Source organism: Harpegnathos saltator, unplaced genomic scaffold (assembly GCF_003227715.2).
Source record: "Harpegnathos saltator strain DR-91 unplaced genomic scaffold, Hsal_v8.6 scaffold168, whole genome shotgun sequence".
Classification (NCBI taxonomy): domain Eukaryota; kingdom Metazoa; phylum Arthropoda; class Insecta; order Hymenoptera; family Formicidae; genus Harpegnathos; species Harpegnathos saltator.
The window spans coordinates 198,253-223,981 of record NW_020229948.1 but is presented as its reverse complement, the minus strand read 5'-3'; the positions used below and the strand labels follow the sequence as shown (position 1 = coordinate 223,981).

At 43.0% G+C, this 25,729-nt stretch overlaps 2 protein-coding genes across 11 annotated transcripts; one reads left to right on the top strand and one right to left on the bottom strand.

The window, feature by feature from the left end:
* Positions 1 to 1,903: 1,903 nt before the first annotated feature.
* Positions 1,904 to 19,371, bottom strand: Ssdp (Sequence-specific single-stranded DNA-binding protein). Of its 5 annotated transcripts, none has more exons than XM_011150500.3 (14): positions 18,830 to 18,885; positions 16,582 to 16,654; positions 16,433 to 16,494; positions 16,238 to 16,322; positions 15,882 to 15,923; positions 15,417 to 15,503; positions 12,933 to 13,040; positions 12,396 to 12,470; positions 12,109 to 12,157; positions 11,443 to 11,472; positions 10,104 to 10,315; positions 9,819 to 9,989; positions 9,418 to 9,618; positions 1,904 to 2,117 (listed from the first exon to the last, which is right to left on the bottom strand). In XM_011150500.3, exons 1-14 carry the CDS (start codon positions 18,883 to 18,885, stop codon positions 2,013 to 2,015), a joined length of 1,356 nt encoding a protein of 451 aa, XP_011148802.1. In that variant the 3' UTR covers positions 1,904 to 2,012. The 5 variants fall into 5 exon arrangements, with proteins under 5 accessions (XP_011148802.1, XP_011148805.1, XP_025152827.1 ...); XM_025297041.1 differs by lacking the exon at positions 1,904 to 2,117 and adding an exon at positions 6,832 to 8,038 and having other exon boundaries at positions 18,830 to 19,371; XM_011150503.3 differs by lacking the exon at positions 11,443 to 11,472 and having other exon boundaries at positions 1,930 to 2,117; positions 18,830 to 19,371.
* A 21-nt stretch (positions 19,372 to 19,392) lies between these two features.
* On the top strand, positions 19,393 to 25,642 carry Atg10 (Autophagy-related 10). 6 transcript variants are annotated; one of them, XM_011150509.3, is made up of 6 exons: positions 20,288 to 20,497; positions 21,285 to 22,365; positions 23,207 to 23,328; positions 23,805 to 24,003; positions 25,098 to 25,263; positions 25,397 to 25,642. In XM_011150509.3, exons 2-6 carry the CDS (start codon positions 22,317 to 22,319, stop codon positions 25,518 to 25,520), a joined length of 660 nt encoding a protein of 219 aa, XP_011148811.1. In that variant the 5' UTR covers positions 20,288 to 20,497; positions 21,285 to 22,316; the 3' UTR covers positions 25,521 to 25,642. The 6 variants fall into 6 exon arrangements, with proteins under 6 accessions (XP_011148810.2, XP_011148812.1, XP_011148811.1 ...); XM_011150508.3 differs by lacking the exons at positions 20,288 to 20,497; positions 21,285 to 22,365 and adding an exon at positions 19,393 to 19,453; XM_011150510.3 differs by lacking the exons at positions 20,288 to 20,497; positions 21,285 to 22,365 and adding an exon at positions 19,523 to 19,694.
* The last annotated feature ends 87 nt before the right edge of the window (positions 25,643 to 25,729 follow it).

Here is a 25,729-nt window from a genome sequence, read left to right as displayed (position 1 = left end):
ATTACGGTTTTACAAATCAAACGCCACCCCGTGCGTGATTGCGACACAAGAAAGCAAAATCGCCGAGACTTCGCAGATCGCGATCGCGAGTGCTTTGTAACCGGTTACGGACAAGTGGAGAGATCGCCTCTTTCTCCCTTCGCAAAGCTTCCGGAGATCCGTGACGAGATGATCGCATGCCGATGAGATATACAATACACATCGTACGGTAGAAAGGAATTTGGTCCTCAATCGTGATTGAAATTGCCGAAAAGTCTCTCGCGTTTGGATGACATATATTAGCTTCCGTCTACGTGGTCGTGATCGTCTTCTCGTCCCGTCAATGACGGCTTTTACGTATTCGCACAACCACAATTCGCACAAGTGTGCTCGTCCGATTCTGTTCATGTTTCTCTATTCGTTTCGATCGGCGGCAACCTCTCGTCGTTTCAAATCGTCGCGTTATAAATCGCCGTGTTTGGACCGGAACAAAGTTCGACGACAATACTCGACGACAACCTCTCTCCGTACGAGCGACCTCCACGCACGGGCCAACGTTGAGAGCTGTCGATGGACCCTCCGCCGAAAACGAGACGGTCGAAGAGAGCGCTCGTAACGAGGTTGCAGCAAGCAACGAGCCAGTTTCGCGATTCAAATCAAGCATGATTAACGAGCTTTCGCGATTCTCGCCGAGATTATTCCCACGAGGAATCTTGGAGCTCTAAAGCTTCGGTTAATCATGCTCCGCTTGGATGACGCCGATATTTTCGGATGTACAGAGTTATATGTACTCTCAATTTACCTCACACATCACAGTGAAAATAGTCGCGCGCGCAAAGTGGACACAAGAATCGCGATCGAGAACGTCGTCCGTTCGTGCGTCGCGCGTCGGTTCAATTAGTCTTCAACAGACGATCGCGTTAACAGACGATCAGAACGTCTTCGTGTTCGTCGCGAGAACGCCGGAGAACGAACGACGTTCGCGTCACACAACATTTACACTTGTCAAAAACGTCGATCGCCGTGAGAATCGCGCGAAATCGATGTTCTTTTTCTCTCTCTCAGTCCGTCTCGAAGATCTCTCTCGTACTGACATCACGGTCCTCCTCGCCATCGCAGCGTGCGACATAAAGGACGGGTCGCCGATGCGCGGGAGGGTCGCTCTTGCTCATCGATCAACACCGTGTTCGGAGGGAGGATAAGAGAGGAAGATGTAACATGGAAAGAAACAAAGTAGTGCGGCAGGACCGAGAGGGATACTGTTACAAAAGACAAAGAGAGATTGATAGAGAGAAAAAGAGATGAAGAATGCAGAGAGGAGAAGGAAAATGGTTCCACGGCGTGGAGGATGTGTGTGTGTGTGTATACACTAGGAAAAAAAATTTAGTATCTCTAACAAAACTGTTTAGTTGAGGCATTTTTTATTAACAAGCAAATATCTTGTTTTATATAACAAAATATTTAGTTGTCTCAACTAAATATATTTTTCTGCTTTGTTCTCTGGACTAAATGATTTTGTTCTTAAACTTCATATATAAAAATTAAGCATTTTAGTTATTTTATCCATAAAAATTACATAATAACAAAATATTATTTTACATAAACTAAAATAATGCCCAATGGATACTATTTTGTCTTTCTGTGCACTAAAATTTAGATTTTATATATTAAGAAAAAATTATAGTTAATATATAAAAAGTATCACGTTAAACGAACAAACCGTAATCAAACAAGATATTTGTTTACAGGAATTAAACAGTTTTGTGGGACATATTTTAACCAAATTATTGTGTTGTTACAACAAAATTTTGGTTCACGCAACAATATATTTTTCCTAGTGTATGTGGGGGTGTAGGTGTGGGTGTGTGTATGTGTGTGTGCGCGCACGCGCGCGTATGTATGCATGTATGTGTGTGTGTGTGTGTGTGTGAGTGTATAGGAGGATGGTTATCGGACTAAAGGAAGAAAGGAAATCGATTCATTATCTATTAAACTGTTAATTTGGTCTCGGGGGTCCAACGACTCGTGAAGAGTTATTGTATGAAATAATCGGGGTGATCTGAGTCCTTTTCAAACCTCTTGGCCTCTTCCTGCATGCTCTCCTTGATCTTCAGGATGGCCGCCGACTCGGTCTGATCCTGCGAACCAACCAACACCAGGCCGGTTACACGTAAACGGTCAGGCGAGCCCACCAACCTTGCCCAAGTTTCCGCGCAGCATCTTTCACCAGCGAGTTCGAAGGACTATCTCGGTCATTCCGTCCAGTTAAATTTCGACAAGGACGCGGGGCCTAGTAAGAGATTGCCACGGACGCGATTAGCGACATACGAACAAAAATTGAGAGAGAGAGAGAGAAGAGAGAGAGGGGAGGGGGGCAAGAGAAGGGAGAGGGGGAGACGAGAGAGACGGAAGAAAAGAGGCACGGAAAAGCCGAGCCGAAGAATCGATAAGCGCAAAGAACCGATGACAGACGACCGAGGTAGCATCAGAGACAGGAGCCCAGTAAGCGCGGAAATTGATGGATCATCCCGGGAGAGGAGGCCAGGGAGGCGACGACCAGAAGACGGAAGAGGAGGTAGAGGGGAGAGAGAGAGGAGAGAGGAAAGAAGGAGAGAGATGGAGAGGTGAGAGAGACGAGAGAAGAGAGAGAGAAGAGAGAAGAGAGAAGAGGGAGGAAAGACGAGAGAGAGAGAGAGAGAGAGAGAGAGAGAAGACGGAAGAGGACAGGAGAGAAGAGGCGAGAGAAGAGAGAGGAGGAGAGATAGAGAGAGAGAGAGAGAGAGACAAGAGACGGAGAGAGAGAGAGATGGAGGAGAGGAGAGAGAGAGAGAGAGACGAGAGGAGAGAGAGGAGGAGAGAGAGGACGAGAGACGAGAGAGGAGAGAGAGAGAGAGAGAGAGAGAGAGAGAGAGAGAGAGAGAGAGAGAGAGAGAGAGAGAGAGAGAGACAAGGGCACGCGCGTAACCGGTCCGCTCGTCGCAATGTCTTACTAGGTTTCCGCGCTGAAGCGTCATTCGCTCCGCATTCAACGTAGCTACAAACACGCAAGGAGAACTACCAAAAGGTAATGGACGAAACCGAAAAGTCCCACGAAACGGTCCCGTCTTCTCGGCCACGCGCGAGAACGCTGGCCAGTAATTACGCGGCGTTAATTGCGCGCGGCGTGATGGCGGTGTGCGTCGTGAAGGGCTCGGGCTCGTGAAACAAAAAAAAGATACTCGGAGGAGAGGACGGGAGGTACTGAAGAGATAACACTGAAAGATCAACGAAATCGGTAGATTTCCAACGGCTGGGCAGGAGAAAGGTGGTAAGGGAGAGGCTGAAGAGGGGGATCGAAAAGAAAATCGATCGGTACTGTTCTGCTTAAAGGGTGCTCTGACCCACAACACATGGACGTTACGTAAGATATAGTGAAGCCCGTGTCGAGGCAAAAATAAATAACAACAACAATAACGATAACAATGATGGCATAACGAAAAAAAGAAAAAGAAAAAAGAAAGATAGAAAATTCTCATTATCGCTGCCTGCCCCCCACGCACGCACGCCTCACCGACTAAACAATAGGTGATATGATGCATTATAGTGAGAAAAAAAATCAGTACTATAGAGAAACTCGACGTGTTGTCCTTCACATACTCGTACTACATTTTTTTCCCTCTTGGCCGCAGGGACTCTTTCGTGCCCTCTAATTTTTTTTTTCTTTACTTTCCGGCTCTCTCGATACGATCTCGCAATCCATCAATCGCTTTGCGCTGACGACGCATCCATGTGCTACAGGTCAGTACAGGCTAGTATACTATATACAGCTATCGTTCTGTTCTACGCGACGGTTCCGTACTTGCGTTACTCTAGAGCCGCAGAGAAAAATGCTCGGGCAATGTTTAATGAAAGTGTGCAACATCGATCATGACAACAATGTGTTCCACAGCCAACAATAGTGGTGCAACGATCAGTTTATAGTGAAGTCTCGTTTCTTTCTTTCTTTTTTTTTTAGTTAAGTGAAAAGGAAAAAAACAACATTGACCGTTCTATCGGCTTATGGAACAAAGCGACAATTGTGAAACACAAGTGATACACGTGTTGTATGCGTTGTGTGGTGTGTGTGTGTGTGTGTGTGTGTGTGTGTGTGTGTGTGTGTGTGTGTGTGTGTGTGTGTGTGTGTGTGTGTGCATGTGTGCGCGCGTGATTAGCACAAGTGCAAATACACGGAGACAGATAGTTATATATAAATACGATAATAGCCAGCACCCCTCGGATTGAACGCAAATATAAAAAAGAAAAACGCAATAGTCTCAGTGTAACAGGATTACATTTATTGTCTCGATCTCTCCCCTGGCTTAGGCATATATTAATTACGTTACGTTTAAAACCATTCGTCGATACCATTCGGCGACTTACAACGAGAAGTAATATCAAGTAAGTCGGCATCAAGGGTACCAAACTGTCCACACGATTATATCCGCGATGAATTTTCCGCGTCACTTCCGGTAAGAGTCGAACAGCGAGATCCGATTTTCTGTTCTCTTTTCTTTTCATTTTTTGTTCGCGTTACAGAAACGCGCGTACGGGAAATCACTTTTTGTCAGTCGTGAAAGATGTCTCGAAGTGGCTGATGGCTGATGAACAAATCGATCGGCAATCTCTCGAGTCATCAAGCAAAATACTCGAAAGGGGGGGGGGGGCGGGAAGCTTCGTACCCTCAATGCGTCGCGCTTTCACTGAGCTTCCTTCACTTATTTGTGACTGTGTGGTACATCCTCGCAATTAAAAAGAAAAAGATTATATGCGACTCCAAGCGTGTCTTTCCCGTGTGTACTTTCTTTTCTCCGTTTGACGTATGGGCTTTAACGGCAAGACGTAAACTCCGGGATATCGGCAAGCGGCGCGCGCTCCGCGAGAGGAGGCTATCCTGCAATATTTCTCACAACAGGACGGCGAATATCTCCGCAGATCACAAGTCAAGCTAATTAGAAGGTAGACCCGTCACCTCCCACCCGCGAATTCTCGCGATTTTGCGATCGCGACGAAACGACGACGTCGCTATCTACAGAATGGTACTGAACCTTCGATCTACAACGACTGTCAGACCCGTCGTGGTAGACAGAAGATTCGTCATTCTCTATGTCGTAACTATATATCGTTATATCGCTAAGTTTTGTACTCGACATCTCATAATAATAAATACTATATAAAGCAAAATCGTAATATTTTTCTTTTCCTTACAAACGAGCACCCTGTATAATTTCTTACAAACGAGCAACCTTTTGTGCTTTCTTTTTTTCTCGGTGTGTTTAATTCTTTTTTTTTTTTTCGTAAGTAACAATTTGTTAAGCCACGATCCATAGGCCGAAATGAAAGCGTTAACCCAAAGTACGTTCGCAGCAAAGTAGCTCTTGTGACAAGACAACGAGACAATAAAAAAAAAAGAAAAAAAAAACTTGCAAGCGTCTTGCCGTTGATCCCAAAGCATGCACTTGCGCATACGCACATTCATTCTTTCTCTTTCTTCTCTCTCTCTCTCTCTCTCTCTCTTTCTCTCTCTCTCTTTCGCTCTCTCCCTCTCACCCGCATTCTCTCCGTGTATTTCTTTTTACATGATTTTTCATCAATATCTCGGCACTATAATTTAATTTAAACATAACTAATAGCAGCACAGTATAGTCCAGTACTGACCTATAATCATTGCGGACGGATGGATTCCGGGAATCTCGCTTCAACCTTCATCGCACATTATCTTCCGTTCTTTATCTACATTCTCGCTCTTTAAGGTTCAGTACTCGCACGTCTACGTATCTTATGTTCATACAAAAATATTAACGTTTGCATATATATTTATAATATATATATATATATATTTCATATGTATATAAAATTTCTCTTACTTTCTCAAGTACTTCATTAAACCATTTGCAGTGAACCATTCGCCTCGCAATACTGCGTAACTCGAGCTGTCGAATTACCGGGGAATTCGCCGGGGAATCTTGCCTACATCGTTACGTAATCCGATTCAAACAGTTCACGTATGAGTGTGTATGTGTGTGTGAGAGAGTATGTGCGTGTGTATGTACGTGTGTGTATGTGTGTGTCATAGATAAAAACTATGACCGATTAAACTTTCATGAGTATTCGTTGCTCTCGAGTCGAACGATTAAGCGTCAACGATTCAAACTAACGACGTACCGCTTCCGAGAGATTTCTCTTCTCGTCCTACGAGTATGACGGTGAAAATTGAGCAAATAACGAACTCCGTGTATTCCACGCGCGAGGATGAAACCGGTCGAGAACGAAACACGAACGGGTTGCGTGAGTGATACACGCATCGCCCGTTTTCTAGAGATTCTCCAAGAGAGATCAGATTTCAAATATAGGAACAATTCTTTTAGCTACGGCGTTATTAAATATCATTACACGGACGATACTTATGTCTAGAAGGGAAAGCGATTGAGACGGATTCGTGTCAACGGCAGAACGTCAACCGTATCGGACCTCGCGAGGAGGACGCGCGGTTTAGGACACTTCGACCGGGACGCGACACATGTATGAAAAACTATCGAAGATTCTCCGTGTAGCCGGACGCGTCAATAACTTCCCGTCACAACCGACATCGATTGTCCGTTAATCGCGCGATGCTAAAAAGCCGAGCGTTCCCGCACGTTCCTGCGCCGTCACACCGCGCGAATGAACAGCAACTGCTAATTCGCGCGTTCTCGCGGCTGACAACGTACGCATGTGATATTGCAATGCTAATGGCTGCAAGAAAGCACAACGCGCAGACTTGGCCCCGGTTGGGAGCGAATTGTGAGCAAACAATGGAGGGACTCGGTACAAGCTTGCCTGGACTTGTTCATCTCATTACAGAGTCTCGTGTTTGTTACGGCGGAAAGATTCGAGCCGACGATAAATCGTACCGCGAGCCGTGCGAAGCGCCCATCAAATTTGGATTTGTCAGTTTCGCGACTTTTGCCGGGGCGATCCGCAAGATCAGACGTCTGCCTTCGGCGTAGAATTCAAAGATACGCGCGAATGTCCCGTGCGGGAGCGAATGTACCCATACATGCCCGGTTTCAACGCCCGGTTTCAGGCAATTCTTACCTGCCACGCAGGTAGAGTACAATTTACGCCGCTAACTCTATAATGGGATGACTATAATCCCATAGGCCAAACACCGATACAGAACAAGTAGTATGTTCACATGAGATAAGAAACAAGAGCGTAATAATCGATTAATAATTAATTATGCGATCGGTATAATCACAGTAGCGGAGACAGTTATATACGTAATATATACTATTTGTGTGTCGTGTGTGTGTGTGTGTGTGTGTGTGTGTGTGTGTGTGTGTGTGTGTGTGTGTGTGTGTGTGTGTGTGTGTGTGTCTATGAATGTGTGTGCGTGTACGTATTCCGTGTACATGCACGTGTTTCTTACGTAAACAACCTTCCGTGATTCGTTTTTTCAGGCACCTTTGCTTACGAGCTAATTGTCAAATAAATATAAATAATAGAAAATAATCTGACAAATCTTAATTAAAAAGATTAGGTAGCTTCCGTTATAGTAAAGTGTGTAACAATAGTCATAGTATAAAAAAAAAAAGAGAGAAAAAAAAACCGAAAGTCACGAGAGCAAATACATCTAGTCTTGCAACTTTCTGAGTATTTAGAGAAAAAGCATATACATAGTGTATATCTACGCGGTGAGACGCACGTAATTGTATCGTCAAGTATCTGCGCCGTTCCATAGATTAATGCGATAGATGAGCGCTTAAGTGTTAATACTCTAATCGAGCAAGAGCAATCGACAACGGTCGCAGGTGTTACGTCGCGTTTGACACAATTGCCTCGAAATTTTCTTTTTCCTTGTTCTACCTTGCCACGAGAGAGAGAATTGACTGTCTGCTGTACTGAAACTGTACGAACTACATGCGCCAGAATGCACGTGGAACACGTGAAATGCAGCGAGTCCGCGTACGATGCTTTTCCACACTACGTGTATAACCGGGTAGAGTCTACGGCATCTATGAACTCGGGGCTGGCTCCAAGGCGACTTGATTTTTTAAAAAAACTGTCGAGAATACAGAAGGTGCACGTACGTGATTACTAGTAACACTCCTCGACACACAAGGAACACCGCGACGCTGCCGCTTCCTCGATCGCCTCATCGAATCTTTGCGGAATTTGCAAAATAATCGAGGATTAATAATATACGTTTCTCTCTTGCCAACGGAAACATTCGGCTCAAAGAAGGAATCTCGTTAAGTATTTTTCAGAAGTCAGCATCTCGTTCCAACTTTTTTCGTTCGGGCTATTGACAGAAGAAGGAAATTTCTCAAATATCCAGATTATTACCGAGCCAATTTGGAATAACGTTAAAATGTTGCAGGTGACACGTGTCACAATCGTGCGAGAGACCTGAGTGAATGCTTAACATCTTTGCCATTGCGGCCCGAAAACACTGTTTCCAATCAATTTACGAGCTGCAAAACGTCAATACGCGCTACGGAGTAGCGTGATTTGAGATAACGCAAGCGCGAATCTCCCTTGGCAAAAGATCCTTCTCGTTACCTTCTGAATTATTTTGCAGATCGACAAAGTTTTATGAAAATCGGAAACGACAGCACCGTGACTATTCCTTTGCCAGACGCTACCGATAATCCGATACAGTAATAATATAAGAAGATATTAGCATGTAAAATCGTTTGCGCGATCCGAGAAAGGATTCGATTACTTTGTCGTACGAAAGTAATTTGGCACTTGTTATAAAGCGCGCAGTAAAAAATCAAGACAAACACGCGTACATGAGGTAATCCAATTGTCATTTCATATGACATGTTTCCAAATGAGAGACAAACTATGTTTATTAACATTACAAGTCTCGTCATCTTTCTGCCCACTTTATAATTGCATCGTTAGACATACGGTTAGTGCGATAGTAGTTAGACGCTATTTCAGCGAATACGGTTATGACAATATTAGATGCGAGAACAAGTGACGCTGATTAAATTTACCAGAAAGAACCATGACGCGTGATGAAAACAGAACACCTTCCGAGAGATTTATAAGGACAAATGATACACTGTAAGGAAGCATTAACAAGACTGTCTGAGCAAGGCTAAAAACAAATCCCTTGAACGCACGACTGAACCCAAATTACTCAGCGAGATACGTGAATGTCCGCCGTATTGATAGAAGCGCTTGTGGCTGTTAATTGAGATGATTAGAAGGGCGATAAGTTGTAACGTGGATCCGTATAACACGCGCAAGAAGACGACAACGTAAACGTCGTATAAAGAAAAGAGAAAGCGACAATTCAAAACAATCCTTTATGATTTGGTTATCGGCAGATTCGATGAATAGGAAGAGATTCGCCGTGCGATACAGATCCACAACAACACGTCGAGTGATCATTAGATGAAGTTGTTAAGAGAACCTGTGCATACTCACATTTTCTCCTGGAGCTCCGAATCCACTCAAATTATAATCACCCATTCCGCTGCCGCTATCTTCCCGTGGTGTACCAGGACCGCCATTCGCAGGACTGTTTTTCATCCCGTCGAGACCGTCACCGTTTAGAACTGGGCCCATCGTATTAGGACCCATAGGTCCCATTGGACCACCTTCCGGTCCGCCACTCATTGGAAAGTCCTAAAATGTATGAATTTTTAATATCATCTTGTCTATATAAATACTTTAAAGCGCCGATTCACTTATTTTCTCCATTATGATGCAATGCAACTTATAAACGAAATATATAATTCATTACGAAAAATATCTGCAGCAAAATTGTAACAAAGAGCAACGCACGATACGTTATTTAATTACAATAAAATAAATTGTAAACTTACACCTGGCATGTTCCCTCCAGGTACAGGCTTCATCATGGTATACATATTTTCTCCCCCGCTATTGCTGCTATCTTGTGGGCTAGGCATGATAGGTGTGCCAGGTCCTGGCGGACCTGTTGATCCAGGCGGTCCTCCGTAGTTACCCGGTGATGACGATGAATAATTCATTGGCTGTGCATCATCACATGAAGAGTTTTTAAACATTTCTCTTCCTCAAGAGCGTGTTAAGAGCAAGTGGAAACATGTGTATATCGATAGACGGAATTCGTCTGTATTTATCCGTACCGTAGATGTGTTTGGTTGCCACTGTTGTCTACCACCGGGAGCAGCCATACTCATTGGCGGCATTCCAGGACCTCCTGGCCCACCTGGGCCCAAAGTGCTATTGGGTGGTGGACCTCGCATACCCGGACCATAGCTTCCAGGACCCATGGGACCCATGCCCGGCCCTCGCGGAGGATTCATTCTTGGATTCATGGGATTCATTCCTGGTGGACCTAAGATAGGAATCCGAGTTTGATACATTCGATCGTAAATGCGAGAATGTTAACTTTGCTCTAATTCTATGTTAATGCTAACTGCTAATTGCGATCTGTAAACTGACGATAAATCGCGGACTTTGTAAAATCTAATAAACTATTTTGTGTATCAAGTTTGTGCTCTATTGTGTACAAAGATAACAATTAAGTGTGCGCTCAAAGTGCCCGAGTGAGAATCATGCTTTGCCAAAGTGAAGATCGAGGTAAAGCAGGTGGATGACATGCTAATCAAGCAACTGTCACCACACAAACACAGTGAGAAGCTCATGCTGAAGATAAAAACAACACTGCGCAGGTTGTGATGCTGAACTGCAAATGATTATTCAACAAGTGAAATATTTGGTAAAAAGAAAATATTTTGCATTAGCTTCTTAATATAAGATTTTTAAGGATCGTTTAAAAGCTATTTCTTGCTTTATTTAGTAACATATAATCGTTATATAATTGGAGTATTAACAAATTTCTTTCTCTGTGAGTACAACATACATAAGCAACATAGTTTTAAGAATGTTTAAAAAATATGCTTGTTAAACACAAATATGATCGATCTTTTCCGCCTGCGTGTGGCATAGAGTCTCGAAATGTGCAAATATTTTTAGTCGATATAAGATGTTCTTGCACACAAATACATTGTGCCGATAAATTTGATGATTTTTTCGCTAATTTTAAAATATCTGTTCCTCCAAGAAAATGAACCATGCATTCACGCCCGTACACTTAATATAAATATATCACGAATATTTTTTCCTTGATATAATACACTTTGCACACATATTATATGCATTAACCTGTTTTTGATGAGAGGATTTAGAAGATTACGGTGCATTCTGCAATGCATTTTGTAAGTCGTATAAACATTGTTTTTGTAAAGTTACACACACATGTCCTTCGTTTAATACACTTCATTGCAATTTTCATGCTGAATGTCATTTTGGATGAGCGAATTATTTTGCAAAAGAGCAAAGCCGGTGCAATTATTTTTATGAAAATGGAAAAAAAACCTTAGAGGCAAGGAGGAAAAAAAAATAAAAGTTAGGCTCGACTAAGTCATGTAAGTGTGATTTGGTTGCTGGGTTGCTTCCTACCTTGCCACCCTACAAATTCTCCAGCTTCGCCTGAGGAACACAAGAGCACACATTAGTACGGCAGGTAGGTAAGGTCAGTTTCATGGTGGTGGTAAAGCCTAGTTATTTCACAGTGGTTCAGCATATATGTTTATTTTAGGAAAAATGTTTTCAACTAATGAATTATCTTTAACATATTTATAGTAAAGTGAAAAATAACGTATATAAAGTTCCAAAAACCATTTGTGTAAAAACCCACAATATTTTAAGAACAAGATATTCTTCTGCAGAAATTGCACTTTTGCAAGTTTAAATTTTAATATGACGAAACATCTCAGGAAACATTATCGTATACTTTATAGCATAAAAATCATTTTCTTGTGAAAAAGAAAAAATATAAATCATAAAAGCGTATCAAACGTTGGTAAAAAAAATACATATTTACATACAAGTTACAAAAACTGACTTTTTAGCAATCATACGCAAACTGCACCACTGCTTATAACTAGACAATTCAAAAACCAATCCACTCCACATCACAGCAATCCAATCCAATTTAAAATATTACTTATTCGTTTGTTGCTGTGTGGTTTTTGGTACGCATGCGTCTATGCCATTCTCCTTTCGCAACTTTCGTTAATGCCAGAAAAAAGTAATGTAATACTGGCATATTAAATGATCTCTCACCTTGCCTAGTAGGATCCATACTATTTGGCATCATTGGCTGTCCTGGTGGCTGTGAAGAAAATAGATAAATAATGTTAAAAATTTATAATACATGTACAATGACATAAGTGTGTGCAGCTCATTCGCGATATAATTTACATACACGATTTAAAGTGAAAGAAAAGAAAATCAGAAGAAATAAAAGTATACAGTCTACTGTCGTGACATTTTATTTATTTGAAAAAGATATTTCTAAGCTTTGACCTAGAGAGAGACTTAATTAGAGACATGTATATTTTTATCCTTACCCCGTTAAAGTCATTTGCCATTTGTGGCATACGTACTCCAGGTCGTGGTCCTGCCGGATATCTGGGGCCCATAAACTGTAACAGAAAGTGAACTCTTGCCATATCACTCACCAACAGGGATGACTTGTCAAAGATTTCAAGTTGTAAATTAAGTATTCATAAAGTGTAAGTCATGATTACTATACACAGAATCGACTAGATATAGTATAAATACCAGGCAGCCACAATAAGCAATCCGTGAGATGATAGGCCATAAAATATGCATTTCAATCAAGTTCATCGCAGCACATTAGTTGGTAATATCATGTTCTAAGGTGCTTTCTGACAAACTGAGAATATGTAAATCGTTTATCGTATGTTGTAAATATATATAAAACACTTCGGTACACGGTAAACACACGAGGGAAAAATTGAGACAATATCACCAGCGACGAAGGTTAGTTATATAAGTTTCAGCTGTACTATGATATGGTGCGATGACACAGCGGAACAAGTGATTCTTCATGAGTGAGAGTGTATGTGTTGAATGAGGCTTACCTGAGTGGACATCATCTGCGAGTGTGGGGGCGGGGGTGGCTGGGGGTGCTGGGGGGATGGCTGTGATGAGGGGTGTGTGGGCGGAGATGGTCGCATTGTCGAGTTGTTCTGCAACAAGCAACGCAAACGACAGACATGTAGCAACACTGCGATCCAGGCAACAGCTAGACTAGAAGGCTTGGGGATGATTGTGTTAATACTATGTCGATCAGAGCATCTTGAAAGTTACCCAGAAGTTGTAATTAGGAAAATCATTCGGATGATGTCTCAATCCGCTGTTGTACGATTTGTTTCTTTCTTTTCGTAATTACAACTCGTGCATGACGAAAGATTTCACTAGATTGTGAAATGAGACAGACAAGAGTACAAGATGCCAATCAATTATAAATGTACAACATTGTAGAACGTAAAACGACTTTGTCGGAAAAGTATGATGACTCCTAAGCATTACAGGATAACTATATTAAAGAAATCTAGAGAAAAACCGCATTGCTTATATACTGTATGTAGCATTTTATCTTGATCTAATCTAGTAGGGGATGGGTATTTTGACAAGCGACAGATGCATGATTTTTTTTTCATTTTCCCTTAATATCCGCATATATATATATATATACATATATATATATATACATACATACATATATGTCCATATATACATATATATCAAATTTCTATATATCTTTCTATTTTTCTCATATAGTCAATGCGAATGTTATCATACATTCCTATACCAGCATTACAAGATGTATTAAATATATCATTTGTTATATAAAAAAATACAAATAAAATATTAATAAAATATTGATGATTTAATAAAGAAAACGATTTATAATCTCCTGTTTTTATAATTAATTTTTTTTAAGGTACTATCATCATAAATTATATAAAGATATATATTGTACAATTATAAAATTATATGCATATTTACATATTTTGTATATTCCAGAATTGTACTGTTCTTCTCTCAATCTTTTCATAAAGGTTAAGTTAATGCATAATTTAATCAATATCTCTCAAATTAATAATTCCCCCGATAAAATAAACGAATTTGTGAAAAGACTAGACTACACTCTAAGCAGGCTTCCATGTTAGTTATTCTATACATTCTAAAGAGTATAACTTGAGCTGGCTGTGCAATCCAGTGAAATGTCAAGACGTATTTCGCAAATGCGGCATTGCGAACGGCATATACACATCTATAATATTTTTACATACCACTGTAACACGACCAGCACAAAGTAGTACACTCGTCACAATATGTTTATTGTATCACAGTATTGGTGCTGAATGTATTCTAACATTTATATAGTCCTGTTTTCGATAGAATTTCTAGATTTGCTTTCTTTTTATGCGCCAAGGAGATGAAACAGTGAAAATGGTACAAGAACGCACATACAAGTATTAGATAGAGAGCGGAAAGAAAGTAAGTACATATATACAGTATAGACAAGCATGACATAAGAACGTTTTTTGAATGTACACTTGTTTCAAAACGAAGTGACCATGACTACGACCAGTGTGTACATTTACTGGTAACATAGGGATACATGTTTGTAGAATAAAAACGTATTATATAAATAATGTATAATATATAATTCGTCTTCTGAGGTAAAGGTGTGTGTGTGTGTGTGTGTGTGTGTGTGTGTGTGTGTGTGTGTGTGTGTGTGTGTGTGTGTGTGTGTGTGTGTGTGTGTGTGTGTGTATTTATAAAAATATTAGTTGTAACACCCCTATTCACATATAAATTATGTAAGGAATTCTTATATCAATCGACAATTATATCTCTCACTAGTATTTAAGCAAAACATTAACGTATTCTTTATTTGTTCGGATACTTCTTGTGTTTCCTCTTGATCTCTATTACATCAATTATATGTAAAATAAGCTACTTCTTTATTATTCTATTGTGCTAGATAATTAATAATTAAATTAGCACTAATAACCAATCCCGTTAATAATTTAGACTTGATTATTAGTCTTTATTGTAGGTAAATTTTTATATTTTATTTTTGTACTTACTATGCTTTGAATCAAGTGTAAGTTTTAATAAACAAGAACTATGCATGACAATGATAACAGATATATGACAATGTATATATACATATAAATGTACTAGATTAATATGTAAAAAAAAAGAAAACAACTAGTTTGTTTTATTTTAAAACTTTTACTTTTTAATTTTCTTTTCACAAAATTGCTCTAGTGTTTTTCGTGCAGTTTACTCAAAAGAATCTAAAAAGTTCCATTATTTAGACTGTCACAATAAAGATAAATCGAGTATTAAACAATTCTTCAGCTCATTGTAAACTAGAAGAGATCCTAATACTGAACTTTGCAAAGACAATTTTAAAGAGAGCAATTGTTTCGAATTGAAATCAAATGCTAATGACCCTTTCTTTCACTGTACGTTTCACAAGTACAGATTGAGGGAAACGAATGATGTTGAAACATTTGAATATTATAGAATGAAAAGAAACTCACAGGGAAGAAAGCAGGAGGCATAGGACCACCAGGCATTCCATCATTCGGTGCCATTTGACCGATTGGAGACGGAGCTGGTCCAGCATTCTGTAAATAATTTGTAGTTTCTGTAGTTGACGGCGACTCTTCCTCTCAAAAGAGAAAGCTTTTCTAACAAATATATTATGCTGTTCAATATACAAAAATAATTGAAACTCGCTATGCATCGAAAATTGCGCTAATTATTACGCAATACTAATGTGTTAGTATGCGTTAATATACTACGCAGAAGAAAGATTAATATAATAATATGTACAGAAGTCGACATAATAGACTTAACACGTAGTGACTACGATTTTCAAACACACACGCATGAATACGTACAGTCGAAAAATCGTAGCCATTACGTGTTAATGGCTATCACGCCGTTCTCTGTATGTTTAACTCAAGCGTACACATCAACTGAGCATAAATCTGTCAACGTACGTGGGCAATGCCATTGACGTTGTAAGCACTGTTCACAAATCCCTGGAAACAGAACATTTTACATAATATCCAAGGTTTTAAGACAGTCAACGAAGGACTGAATGGCAGATGTCAGCGCGTAAGTGCCAATGACAAACTCCGAAATACAGCACACGTAAATGTATACCAAATGCCAGTGACATAGCTGAAGGAAGCTCAAAGTGTGAAGACTAAACTGTTTGGTACATGTCTATAGGGCGCTGAATTTAAGATTTTGTCGTCGATACTCATTGTATACTTATGCACTAACGCATAAGTTACAAGCGATTAGTGCATTTACTACATTGTACTTCAGCGCATATCTTAGGCCTACTTACATAATCATGAAAAGCTTTGGCCTCGCTGCTATGTTCACAAGTATCTCTTCGTTCCGGCGCTGCACAATATAAGTCCCAAAAGACACTGAAATAATTCCACAATTATTTTTTACATTACACAATTTAAATCTCTTGATAATCGAATTATGGTCGAATTAGCTAAAGCTAACTGCCAAATATACCGATAATACTCACCACCACCAAGAGTGTAAGAATCCAGGAGGTTCTCCAAGTGTAATATTCTTTTCCCATCGGATCTGCACCAATCGAAAGCTACGTTATAGCATATAGCACTTGGAAACAACGATGATACAAACGTAAATATTGTAACATTGGATTATTACCTCTGAGAGGAAGGTCTGTGCTGCTTTCTGTGCGCCTACATGTAGCAAGTATTCATATACATAAAGAGCCAACCTGAAACAATCATAACGTGTCAGTTGCGCTGCGAATCAAAGACTATCGATCAAGGAGAAACTTTAAAGGGATCACAACCAAACGAATACAAGGAGAAGTTCAAAACAACGAAAGACGCAAAAATGGTAAGCGAATTGCACGGACAACAACAATCGGTCACTCTTCGCGCTGGGCATTCTTGTTTTCATCATTCCTCTTAGAAAGCCCGTACTTAAATCAGGACTGCCTTTACGTCGCATTTCCTTACGGGATCGTCCGTTAAACGTAAAGTTAATGTCGACTTTCCCCACGTAGACAGCAACACGGCAATAATGCATCCAACGAACGCATTACTTACGACGAGAGACCGGCTTCGCCGCCGTAACGATACAAACATGGCGCGGAATTACGCCGACGATCCGCGAATCGGAGCGCGTACTCTCGGTGAACTGACAACGCGCGCGGATCAATCGCCTTTACGTGAAAGCGGGTTACGCGCGCTAGGAATCCGGGGTAAACACAACTTCCTCATCAGTCGATTTCATTTTTGCCATTAGTCTTTTCGAAACCATCGATTTTCCGATCGATTCGACCAGTTTCCTTTTTCAGAATCTTCGACACACACCTCTCGATGCGTGATACCTAAACATTCTTCATGTTTTATTGTTTGCATTTACTAATGCAACCTGACCTGCAACAATACGTCAATACGAGTGTAGAGGATGATAGATTTTATCAATGGGCCAGCGAAATTGTCAGTTTTCAATTGATATATTCACTAGAATCACGACAGTTCAAAGAACAACCGTAAATTAGAGTCAACTGGCATGAACGCCGTTGTCACAGCGACTAATCGCATCAGATTTTGACGGATTGAGCCTCGTTTAAAAGACTTCCTGATCTCATCCTAGATAGAAATGATAAAAAGAAAGATGCGATTAGCGCAGTCGGTTCCTTTCCAATACTACCTCCCTTCTCCCACTCCCTGCAATCTTTCCTCCCCTCTCCCCATCGTCAAAAATCTCGAAACGTTTCTTTCCTTTTAAATGCAGAACAGGAAATACAGTACGGGTAAAAGGGACAGATGTCACACTTTATTGTATCGCGACGCAATGAAGTATCAAACGGCAGAATCTACGTCGCCGATCACGGCTGCTGAACGCGATTTCGAATTACCGAATGGCTACTCCGATCGGGGTCGCTCGCCGGCTAATTAGCTGTAGCCTAACTTTCTAAGGGAGATCGGTCGGACTAATCCGCTCGTTTCCAACGTTTCGCCTTGCACTTTCAAAGTGTACCCGCGCGGAGGCCGTTTCGCGCCATCACGACGGCCTGTCGCACATAGTATATACATATAGCTGAACATTGTAACTAGGGTCACCTGTGCGACTTTTGATCTTAAACGTCGTACGCGTCGGGTTAAGAAGCGCGCAGAACTCTACTGAAGTATCGTTACGGCATATGCCTGGTGTGCATACGTAATGCCGCGTCGAAATTCAAAACTTTGGAATCGAAATGATGAGACGCGAGCGTTCACGACGGCGTCATCTCGCGAGGTTCGCGAATCCGTATAAATTTCATCTGGTACGACAGCGCGCGTCGTCTTTGCCGCGCGGACGATCGAGCCTTTCGTATGTCGAGACTCGAATCGATCGACAAGGGGAGAAGGAGGAGCGGGAGGAGGAGGAGAAGAGGAGGAGGAGAAAGAGGTAGAGGACAGCGGGGAGCACGGAGAGAGGGGCATCATGACGTTCGCAAAACGGGGAAAAGAGACGGACGAAAGAGCACAAATCGACGGCTCATCGGTAAACTGGATTAACCCGACGAACCGGGTTCTCCGGTCGCGATGTATATACGCGCGCGGGTACATACTCCGAGCAAAAAGAACCGGTGAACGGCGACGGCGACGGCGACGGTGGCAGCGACGGCGGCGGCAGCGGCGGCGGCGGCGGCGGCGGCGACGACGGCAACGGCAAGGGGGAAGATCCGCGGATATGAAGGAGCGCGGGCTGAGGGGAACACGGGGAGACGAAGGAGGAGGGGAGGCAGGAGGATGCACGAGAAAAATGGAGTTACTGGGCGATCAATGGCCGGCCGGAATTTTCACGACGGCTCGCCGATTCTTCCTTTCCATTGCCCCCCTCGCCGCTGCGCCAGCCTTTTTCCCCCGACACATACGCTGCGCACGATACGTACTTTTCTCTTGCTTGCGAGTCCGAGGGCACCGACGACCCTTTCCCTTTCGCGTACATCGTCGTCGTGGTGGCCGGTCAGTTCTTCCAGCGTAAACACAAGCGCGCCCGCCGCCAAGTTCGCTCCGTTGGGCGCGCTGGACGGCCGAATGAAAAGAACGGCAGCGGAGATCGGGTACTGTGCGTATACGTACACGCGCGTGTATGTATGTGTGTGCGTACACCGCTCTCTCTCTCTCTCTCTCTCTCTCTTGCTCTCTCTTACTCTCACTGTCTGTCCCTGTCTCTCGTTCTCACACTGTCTCACTCTGTCCCTAGGGCGACGGTGTGTCTTTTCAACGTGTGCTGCTAGTCGTTCCGCTGTCGACGACGTGCGACTCGTGTCGAACGAAATACGAACGTACACTCCACTGAGAAAGGTGCGCGCACTTCGGCGCGCTCGCGCGTGCGCTCCCTCTGTCTTTTTGTCTCTCTTTTGCTCCTCTCTCTCTCTCTCTCGCTCCTTTATTCGTCACTATGTCCCTGTCTCACTCACACTCTTCTTCTCTATCTCTATCCCTCGTAGTCGCTACCTCTGTTTCACTCGAACTCTGTCTCGCTCACTATGTGCCGAAAGGAGTCGCGGGAGGTGAGTACTGCTCTCCCTCTCCTTCTCTCTCTTTCTCGTCTTATTCCACCGGTCTTATCCGCTCGCTCGCACGAGACGAAGGTCTTCTCCACCCCGCTTTCGTCGCGTCGCGTCGCGTCGCGTCGCGTCACGATCACGACACGTCGCGAAGCGTCACAACCGTAGCGAGGTAGCTCACTGCTGTTGCGCGGTACTAGGACGACACCGTGTGACGTACACCGTTGTGTCGTCGTCAATTCAGGTGCGTTGCTGCAGACGTCGTCTCGACGTCGTCGCCACCGTCGCCGTCGTAGTTGTCTTCATGGTCCTTCCACCGTACTTGTTCTTCTCATGCGATCGCCGTCATTCTCTGGAAGTACCGTACCAGTACGTCCTCCCCGTTGCTCGCGTTTCCTATTGTCTCTGATCACTGCCACACCGCGTCGCCTCGTCGTCCTCCGTCTTTGTCGGTTCTTCGCCGACTCTCTCACTTCTTCTCTCTCACTTCGCGTCGCTCACTTTATCCCGAACGCTCGTTCGCTGGTCGCTCTCTCGTCGACTCGTCCCGCCTTGCTTCTTGAACGCGTTGCCAATCACCAGCACCGGGACTCGCAGACACAAACGTATCGATGACGGACGCAGCTCGGGTTGATTTAAATCCCGATCGCGCGTCCCGGTCGTCGCCAAGAGCCGAACGTCGCAGCTGTCTCTCTCTTTCGCGCGCGCGCGCGCTCGTTCGCTCGCTCGCTCGCTCGTCTTCGACAAGTTTCGGCTTTTGTCGCGCGCGCTGCCCGAGAGCGTCTCGCGGCCGACACGGGAGAATGGTGTATCACTGTTTCGCAGTATATGTGGTGTACAACGTGTATACGATTCGCGCTATCGCGACACACGTAACGGGTACCCACGTACGCAAGCGCGCGTGCACGCACACCCGAGCGGTGAGACGAGGACGGACGACCGAGGAAGAAGGGAGGAACTTACCGCTCGTGTAAACACGAGCAAGTTCGGAAGTGTGACTCGTAGGAGTTCGCACGCGCTGCACGACTACACGCAGATGAGTGGACGGTGGATACATACGTGCCTCTTTCCTCTACCTTTCTTCCTCGTTACATTTCCTCTTGCTCGCTCGTAGCCGCCACTCAACGCGCTTCTCTTTCTTTCTCTCTCTCTCTCTTTCTCTCTCTCTCTCTCTCTCTCTCTCTCTCTCTTTCTCATTCTGGTTTGCGATATCGATGCGCTATCTTCATCTCTCGAACTGGCTGGGAGTGGTGCGCGCGCATCGCCGTTTGTTATGTCAGGACCGTATCAAGACGAGCGAGAAGGCGAGTCCGAGGGGCTTTGTCCATTCTCGTCTCAGTATACGCGATATTTTTCCTATCGATACACAGGTGAATCGATATCATATCACGGTGCATGGGTGCAAGCAGAAGATAAATTCCAAGGACACGGATTTTTCTAACTCGAAATTCCTTCAAAGTCGTTGTCTTTTTTGTAAAAAGTCCGTGAATTTCTCGTCAATGCATGATCGCACTGGTTCTTATCGATACTGCAACTACGAGTCATGTCGTGCGTTGAAAATCATTTTTATGTATTTCCCTGAGAGAGAGAGAGAGAGAGAGAGAGAGAGAGAGAGGCCAAGAGACTCGGGAACCTTGGAAATATCGTAATGAGAATAGCAACGATCGTTGTTGCAAGTTGCGCAGCGATGCGGCTGCACAGCGAATTTGAGCTGGTCGAGAGATCGATTGACCTGCGTTCGTAGCTGCGCTCAGTCCGGAAACTGCGACCGAGTTGCTTTTATTGAATATCGAAAAAAAATAACGATTCTCGATCTTCTTACTTCCCTCTGTAGAAAGCTCGTCGAATCTACTCGTCAGACTGATGCTATTAAAAGATACTTCGACTGAAGAAATTCTGAAGTCATCGCGTGGAGCACCGGTCGCGATCGTATTTACGGAAAATAATCATGACTCCTCGGATCGTCGATTAGATATCTCATGACGAGCTTGCTATATATACGCTCGCTGTTTGTACGCGTCAGATTACATGACGGCAAAAAAACGGTGTTTGACTGCGCTCGACATATTGCTCCTTCCACGCGTCGCCAAGGTATAATTATAATACGCTCATTTCTTCGTCGACCTTGCCTTGTTAGGCTCAGGCTTGTCATTAGTAGCGGCAACAATGTAGCGCATTACTGTAGAGCGAAGGCGTGAATCTTAGACACGGATTCTCCTGCAATTATCACGATCATCGAGTGTCTCATCGGTGCAAACACCGTTACGAACGGCGATCGAACATTTCACGGCGGAGGACACCTCGGCCGCGCGGTTGCACATTGCGCGGTTAAAAACGCGCCGATATTGGGATAGGTCGATACTGCGAATTGCAATAAAGGCGCAGGCGTAAAACAAGGGAGAAATTATACGCAACACGTTGGCGGCACATTGTTGAATAAAGGACGAAAGCGCCGAAAAGGACGGAATGATCGGGGCCCGGGTGGAGGAAACGGCACATTTGAGCCCGCTTTTGGCACAGCACTGACTGCATCGCGGCGTCTGATTGGACAGGCGCGACGGCGATGCACACACAGTGTGCACACACCGTTGAAGTAGCCGCTATCGGCGTGCGTATGTCGACAACCGTGGAAGCGCGAGGGAGGAAGCGAAAGGGCCGACGGCTGAAGAGAGCAGGGTCCGATTATGCCCGAGCGCCGGCGGACACGTCCGACGTGAAATAGCCGACAATTGACGCGATAGAGAGTTTGGTAAGAGGAGCGGCGGGCAAGAGGAGACACGTGCTGTTCTCTCGGCTGTACCGCTTCCCCTTTTTCAATTTTATCGTGCGATCGACGTGCACATCGTCGTCGTTCGGCGACGTCGCTATGCGAAAACTAGAGAGAGGAAGAGAGAGAGAGAGAGAGCTGACCTCCGGTAATTCTTCTTTCCTTCCTTTCTTTCTGTCATTCTCCTTTCGCTCGGCCACGAGACAAATCGCGCGCCGATTCTCCGAGTCACTGGGAAATTAATCGGAACTCGGTTCTCGTGCACTCTCGGGAGACAGAATTCGCGAGCATTTAGGTTGCATTACATCGTGTCGGTAAGCTATATCCGTCACGACCGCCGCTTCTCGTACTTGTGTGCATCCATCTGATGTACATGGTACAACAAGCTTGCCGTCGTGGAGAAGAGCGTTTCTCTCTATTACGTACCAGTCGTAGTCTCTCAAACGTGAGAACATTCTTTTCCTCGATCGTCTACGCTCGAAAGATCCCTCGGCCGCTTGCTCTCTGCTTTTGTGATGATACAACACAAAGAGAAAACGATGCAGCAGAAGGGAGGGGGTACTCTGGTTCTAGCGACTTCTCTCGTATGCTGTGAAGCTGTGCACAAGTTTTCAGCTCCACATTGCAGGGCTGATTTCGCCCGCGAATTAAATACATAGACGAATAAGAATACTTTTGGCGCTCGAGGTCAATTTTTTAACGAATTTCTGAAAGAAACTTATCGAAATCTGGACCCACTCTATGTTAGAAACTGCTCTTTAGATATCGTTTATATGCGTTTCCTTTATTCCTGGCTATCCGTGACGCTACTGCGACACTTCGTGCGCCTTTACTCTCTTTCGCTGACGTCTACTTGCGTGATGACTTTGTAACGATGTATTTTTCCAAACAACATTGCAAAACATCAACTTCCCAAAGTTTTAAAACATCTTACCGAGGTATTCTGCGACGATTTTACCCTCGTATGTAATAATGGATTTCCTTTCCAGTTTTCCCTGCCACGATGGACGGTCCAGGTACTTTTACATGGGAAGAATTTGTTGCAAATGCGAAAGAATTTCTTGCTCTTTCAGACGAGCTTCGTGATAGGTGGGAGTTTTGTGGTAATCAGGTACGTGCATTTTTAGAGAAGTGCATTGAATTGTTTGCAAATTCTTATATATTACAAGCTAAGTGAGTTTAAATATGTATCTTAAATTGTACTGAATGTGGAATCTTTGTAGATTCAGCGATTTCATAAAGAGATCTCTCTCCCTAGGCTCTTGATATATTTTTAAATCATGTTTAAATTATAAGAAAGTAGTATTTTCTGAACGACTAAATTTACAAATATTCTACAACACTGATATTGTTAACAGCACGTTTGCAATTTTATATTTTGCCTATATAGTTTGCTCTAAAAATATATAAAATTTAATATCTACATGTCCAAAAATCTGGTCTTGATTCAAAATGCATATTTGACCAAGTGCCAAGGTCGATAGCAAAATAAGTATATTATTGTTCTAATAATATACAATGTCTAAGTATGTTTAATGGCATTTGTAATTTGTAATGTCTTTATTTTATTGTAATAATGATGCTCAGAATATTCCTGGACAAGCGTACCTAGTTAAAAAATCGATGTGCTTTGTACGATGCGATGAGGATGTTTCGAGGAAAAAGGACGACAACTTCTTGTCTTCCCCACATTTCGGATCCGAGGTGCCTATCGTTACCGAACATCACATATTATGGTCTATGAGTTACAGCGTCCCGGTTCTCTACTTCAACGGATGGAAATCGGGTAACTTGACGCGATGTCAATCTTATCGTAAAATCAATTCTTGACAATCGAAAAGATATATCAAAATTGCATGACTCATTAATTGCTGTAATTTTCGCACGTAGATTATTGTAAAAGGAAAGAAAGAGAATTATTTGCATTATAAATTTCGCCGTGAAATTTATATCCTATTTTCTCGGAGAGAGAAAAATTTGTGCGCAATTTTGAGGTCTAATCAATAATTGATTCATTCGTTTGATTTCGGGTTCGCGATTTCCCTAGAGGAGATGATAACAACAAAGTTTAGGTTTGTTTTTCTACATGGGTTCTCTTGATTCTTTCATGCCAAAACATCAATTTTTAATACCTGATAATATCTGACTTCGTATTATCGATTTTAAGTACTTAATTATAAGCCTTTACTGTCTATTTCGGAACATAAGACAATTATCAAACTTGCAAAACTAAACCGTTTCATTTTGTTCACTGTATACAAAAATTTCACAATGAGCTCAGATTCATTCGGATGATCAGATTCAGCACGAAATGCACAGCTGAAATACGGACCGTCATCTCCCTATCCGGAATTCCAGTTTCCCCGGGCTTCGCACGTTCACCATTCGCAAAAACCAATTTGCGTCCCTTGATAAAAATATTTCACGTGTACTGCGTAAAAAATGCTTGACCGTTCGCATAAGTCGTGCGATTTTAACGAAAGATATTTGTCGAGCTCGTCGATTTGTTTCGGGCGGAAAGTACGGCTGGAACACATTGTAGAGTTTCGTAAATTCGACCAATAGATGCACAGTATGCGGTTGCGGATACATTCGTGTTTCCTCGCTCGCGTTCATCGTTTATTGATTACAAACGCAGCGTGTTCGTCTATTTCAATATTCGCGCAGATATTCCGGTGGCATAATTCATCTCGATAACACATTTCAGCGGAGCGGAAATAAACGTAAAATTGCTCAAGTGGGAATAAATGCGTACGCATGCATGCTATTTGGATTAATTAACGCCGAACGTTTTTTTTTTCTCCATTTTTTTCTTATGTATTCATCAACGAAAAGAAGCAATTGTCGTGAGAGACGTCATCTTCTTTCCCCCTGTTTTAGGTTATCCCGACATGAAACCAGTGAACGTGGACGAGGCTCGAATGGCCCACAGTTTACAGCTGAATTACATGGAATTATCGCAAGCGATCCACCCTATCATCGGCACTCCGTTCCTGCAATTGCATCCGTGTCAGTCGCAGGAATTGATACGAAATATGCCGAACAGGTGAACAATGCAGCGGGATATAATAATAATGATAAAAAAAAAACGGAAGAGAAATCGTATCTATATCGTGATAAGCCAATCACGCGCGATCACGCTTTTTCGTTCTTTACTGAATGCCTCGTAAATGTTGTAGCAAAAATAAACTCGTCAGTTGGCTGAGTTGCGTGGCATCTGCGGCCCTAAATCTCAACGTGAATTCGGAATACTACAAATTGACCGCCGAACGCACTGGTTATCTTGGGCTACTGCGGCAGTAATAAACATCTCGTTAAAGAAATTCTCACTCGAATATGTTAACATATTATTAACGTACTTAAGTATATATTTTTTATTAAAGAAGGATAAAAAGAGGAGGAAATAAAGAATGATAATCTAAGGACGAATGTGAGCATCGGCTAAGTGGCCGTTTACCGGTGATCGGTCATTCATTGCCACCGGTGTGCACCGAGATTCCGCTCGTCTCGAA

Excerpts from the sequence above, each read along its gene's own strand:
- Ssdp (XM_011150500.3), bottom strand. The coding sequence starts at position 18,885 with ATGTACGCGAAAGGGAAAGGGTCGTCGGTGCCCTCGGACTCGCAAGCA. Across the intron at positions 15,504-15,881 it reads ACGTCAATGGCATTGCCCAC|AATGCTGGACCAGCTCCGTC; the intron begins GTACGTTGACAG and ends AATTATTTACAG. Across the intron at positions 12,158-12,395 it reads TGGCAAATGACTTTAACGGG|CCACCAGGACAGCCAATGAT; the intron begins GTAAGGATAAAA and ends TTTTCTTCACAG.
- Atg10 (XM_011150509.3), top strand. The coding sequence starts at position 22,317 with ATGCGAAAACTAGAGAGAGGAAGAGAGAGAGAGAGAGAGCTGACCTCC. Across the intron at positions 22,366-23,206 it reads AGAGAGAGAGCTGACCTCCG|TTTTCCCTGCCACGATGGAC; the intron begins GTAATTCTTCTT and ends TTTCCTTTCCAG. Across the intron at positions 25,264-25,396 it reads ATACGAAATATGCCGAACAG|CAAAAATAAACTCGTCAGTT; the intron begins GTGAACAATGCA and ends TAAATGTTGTAG.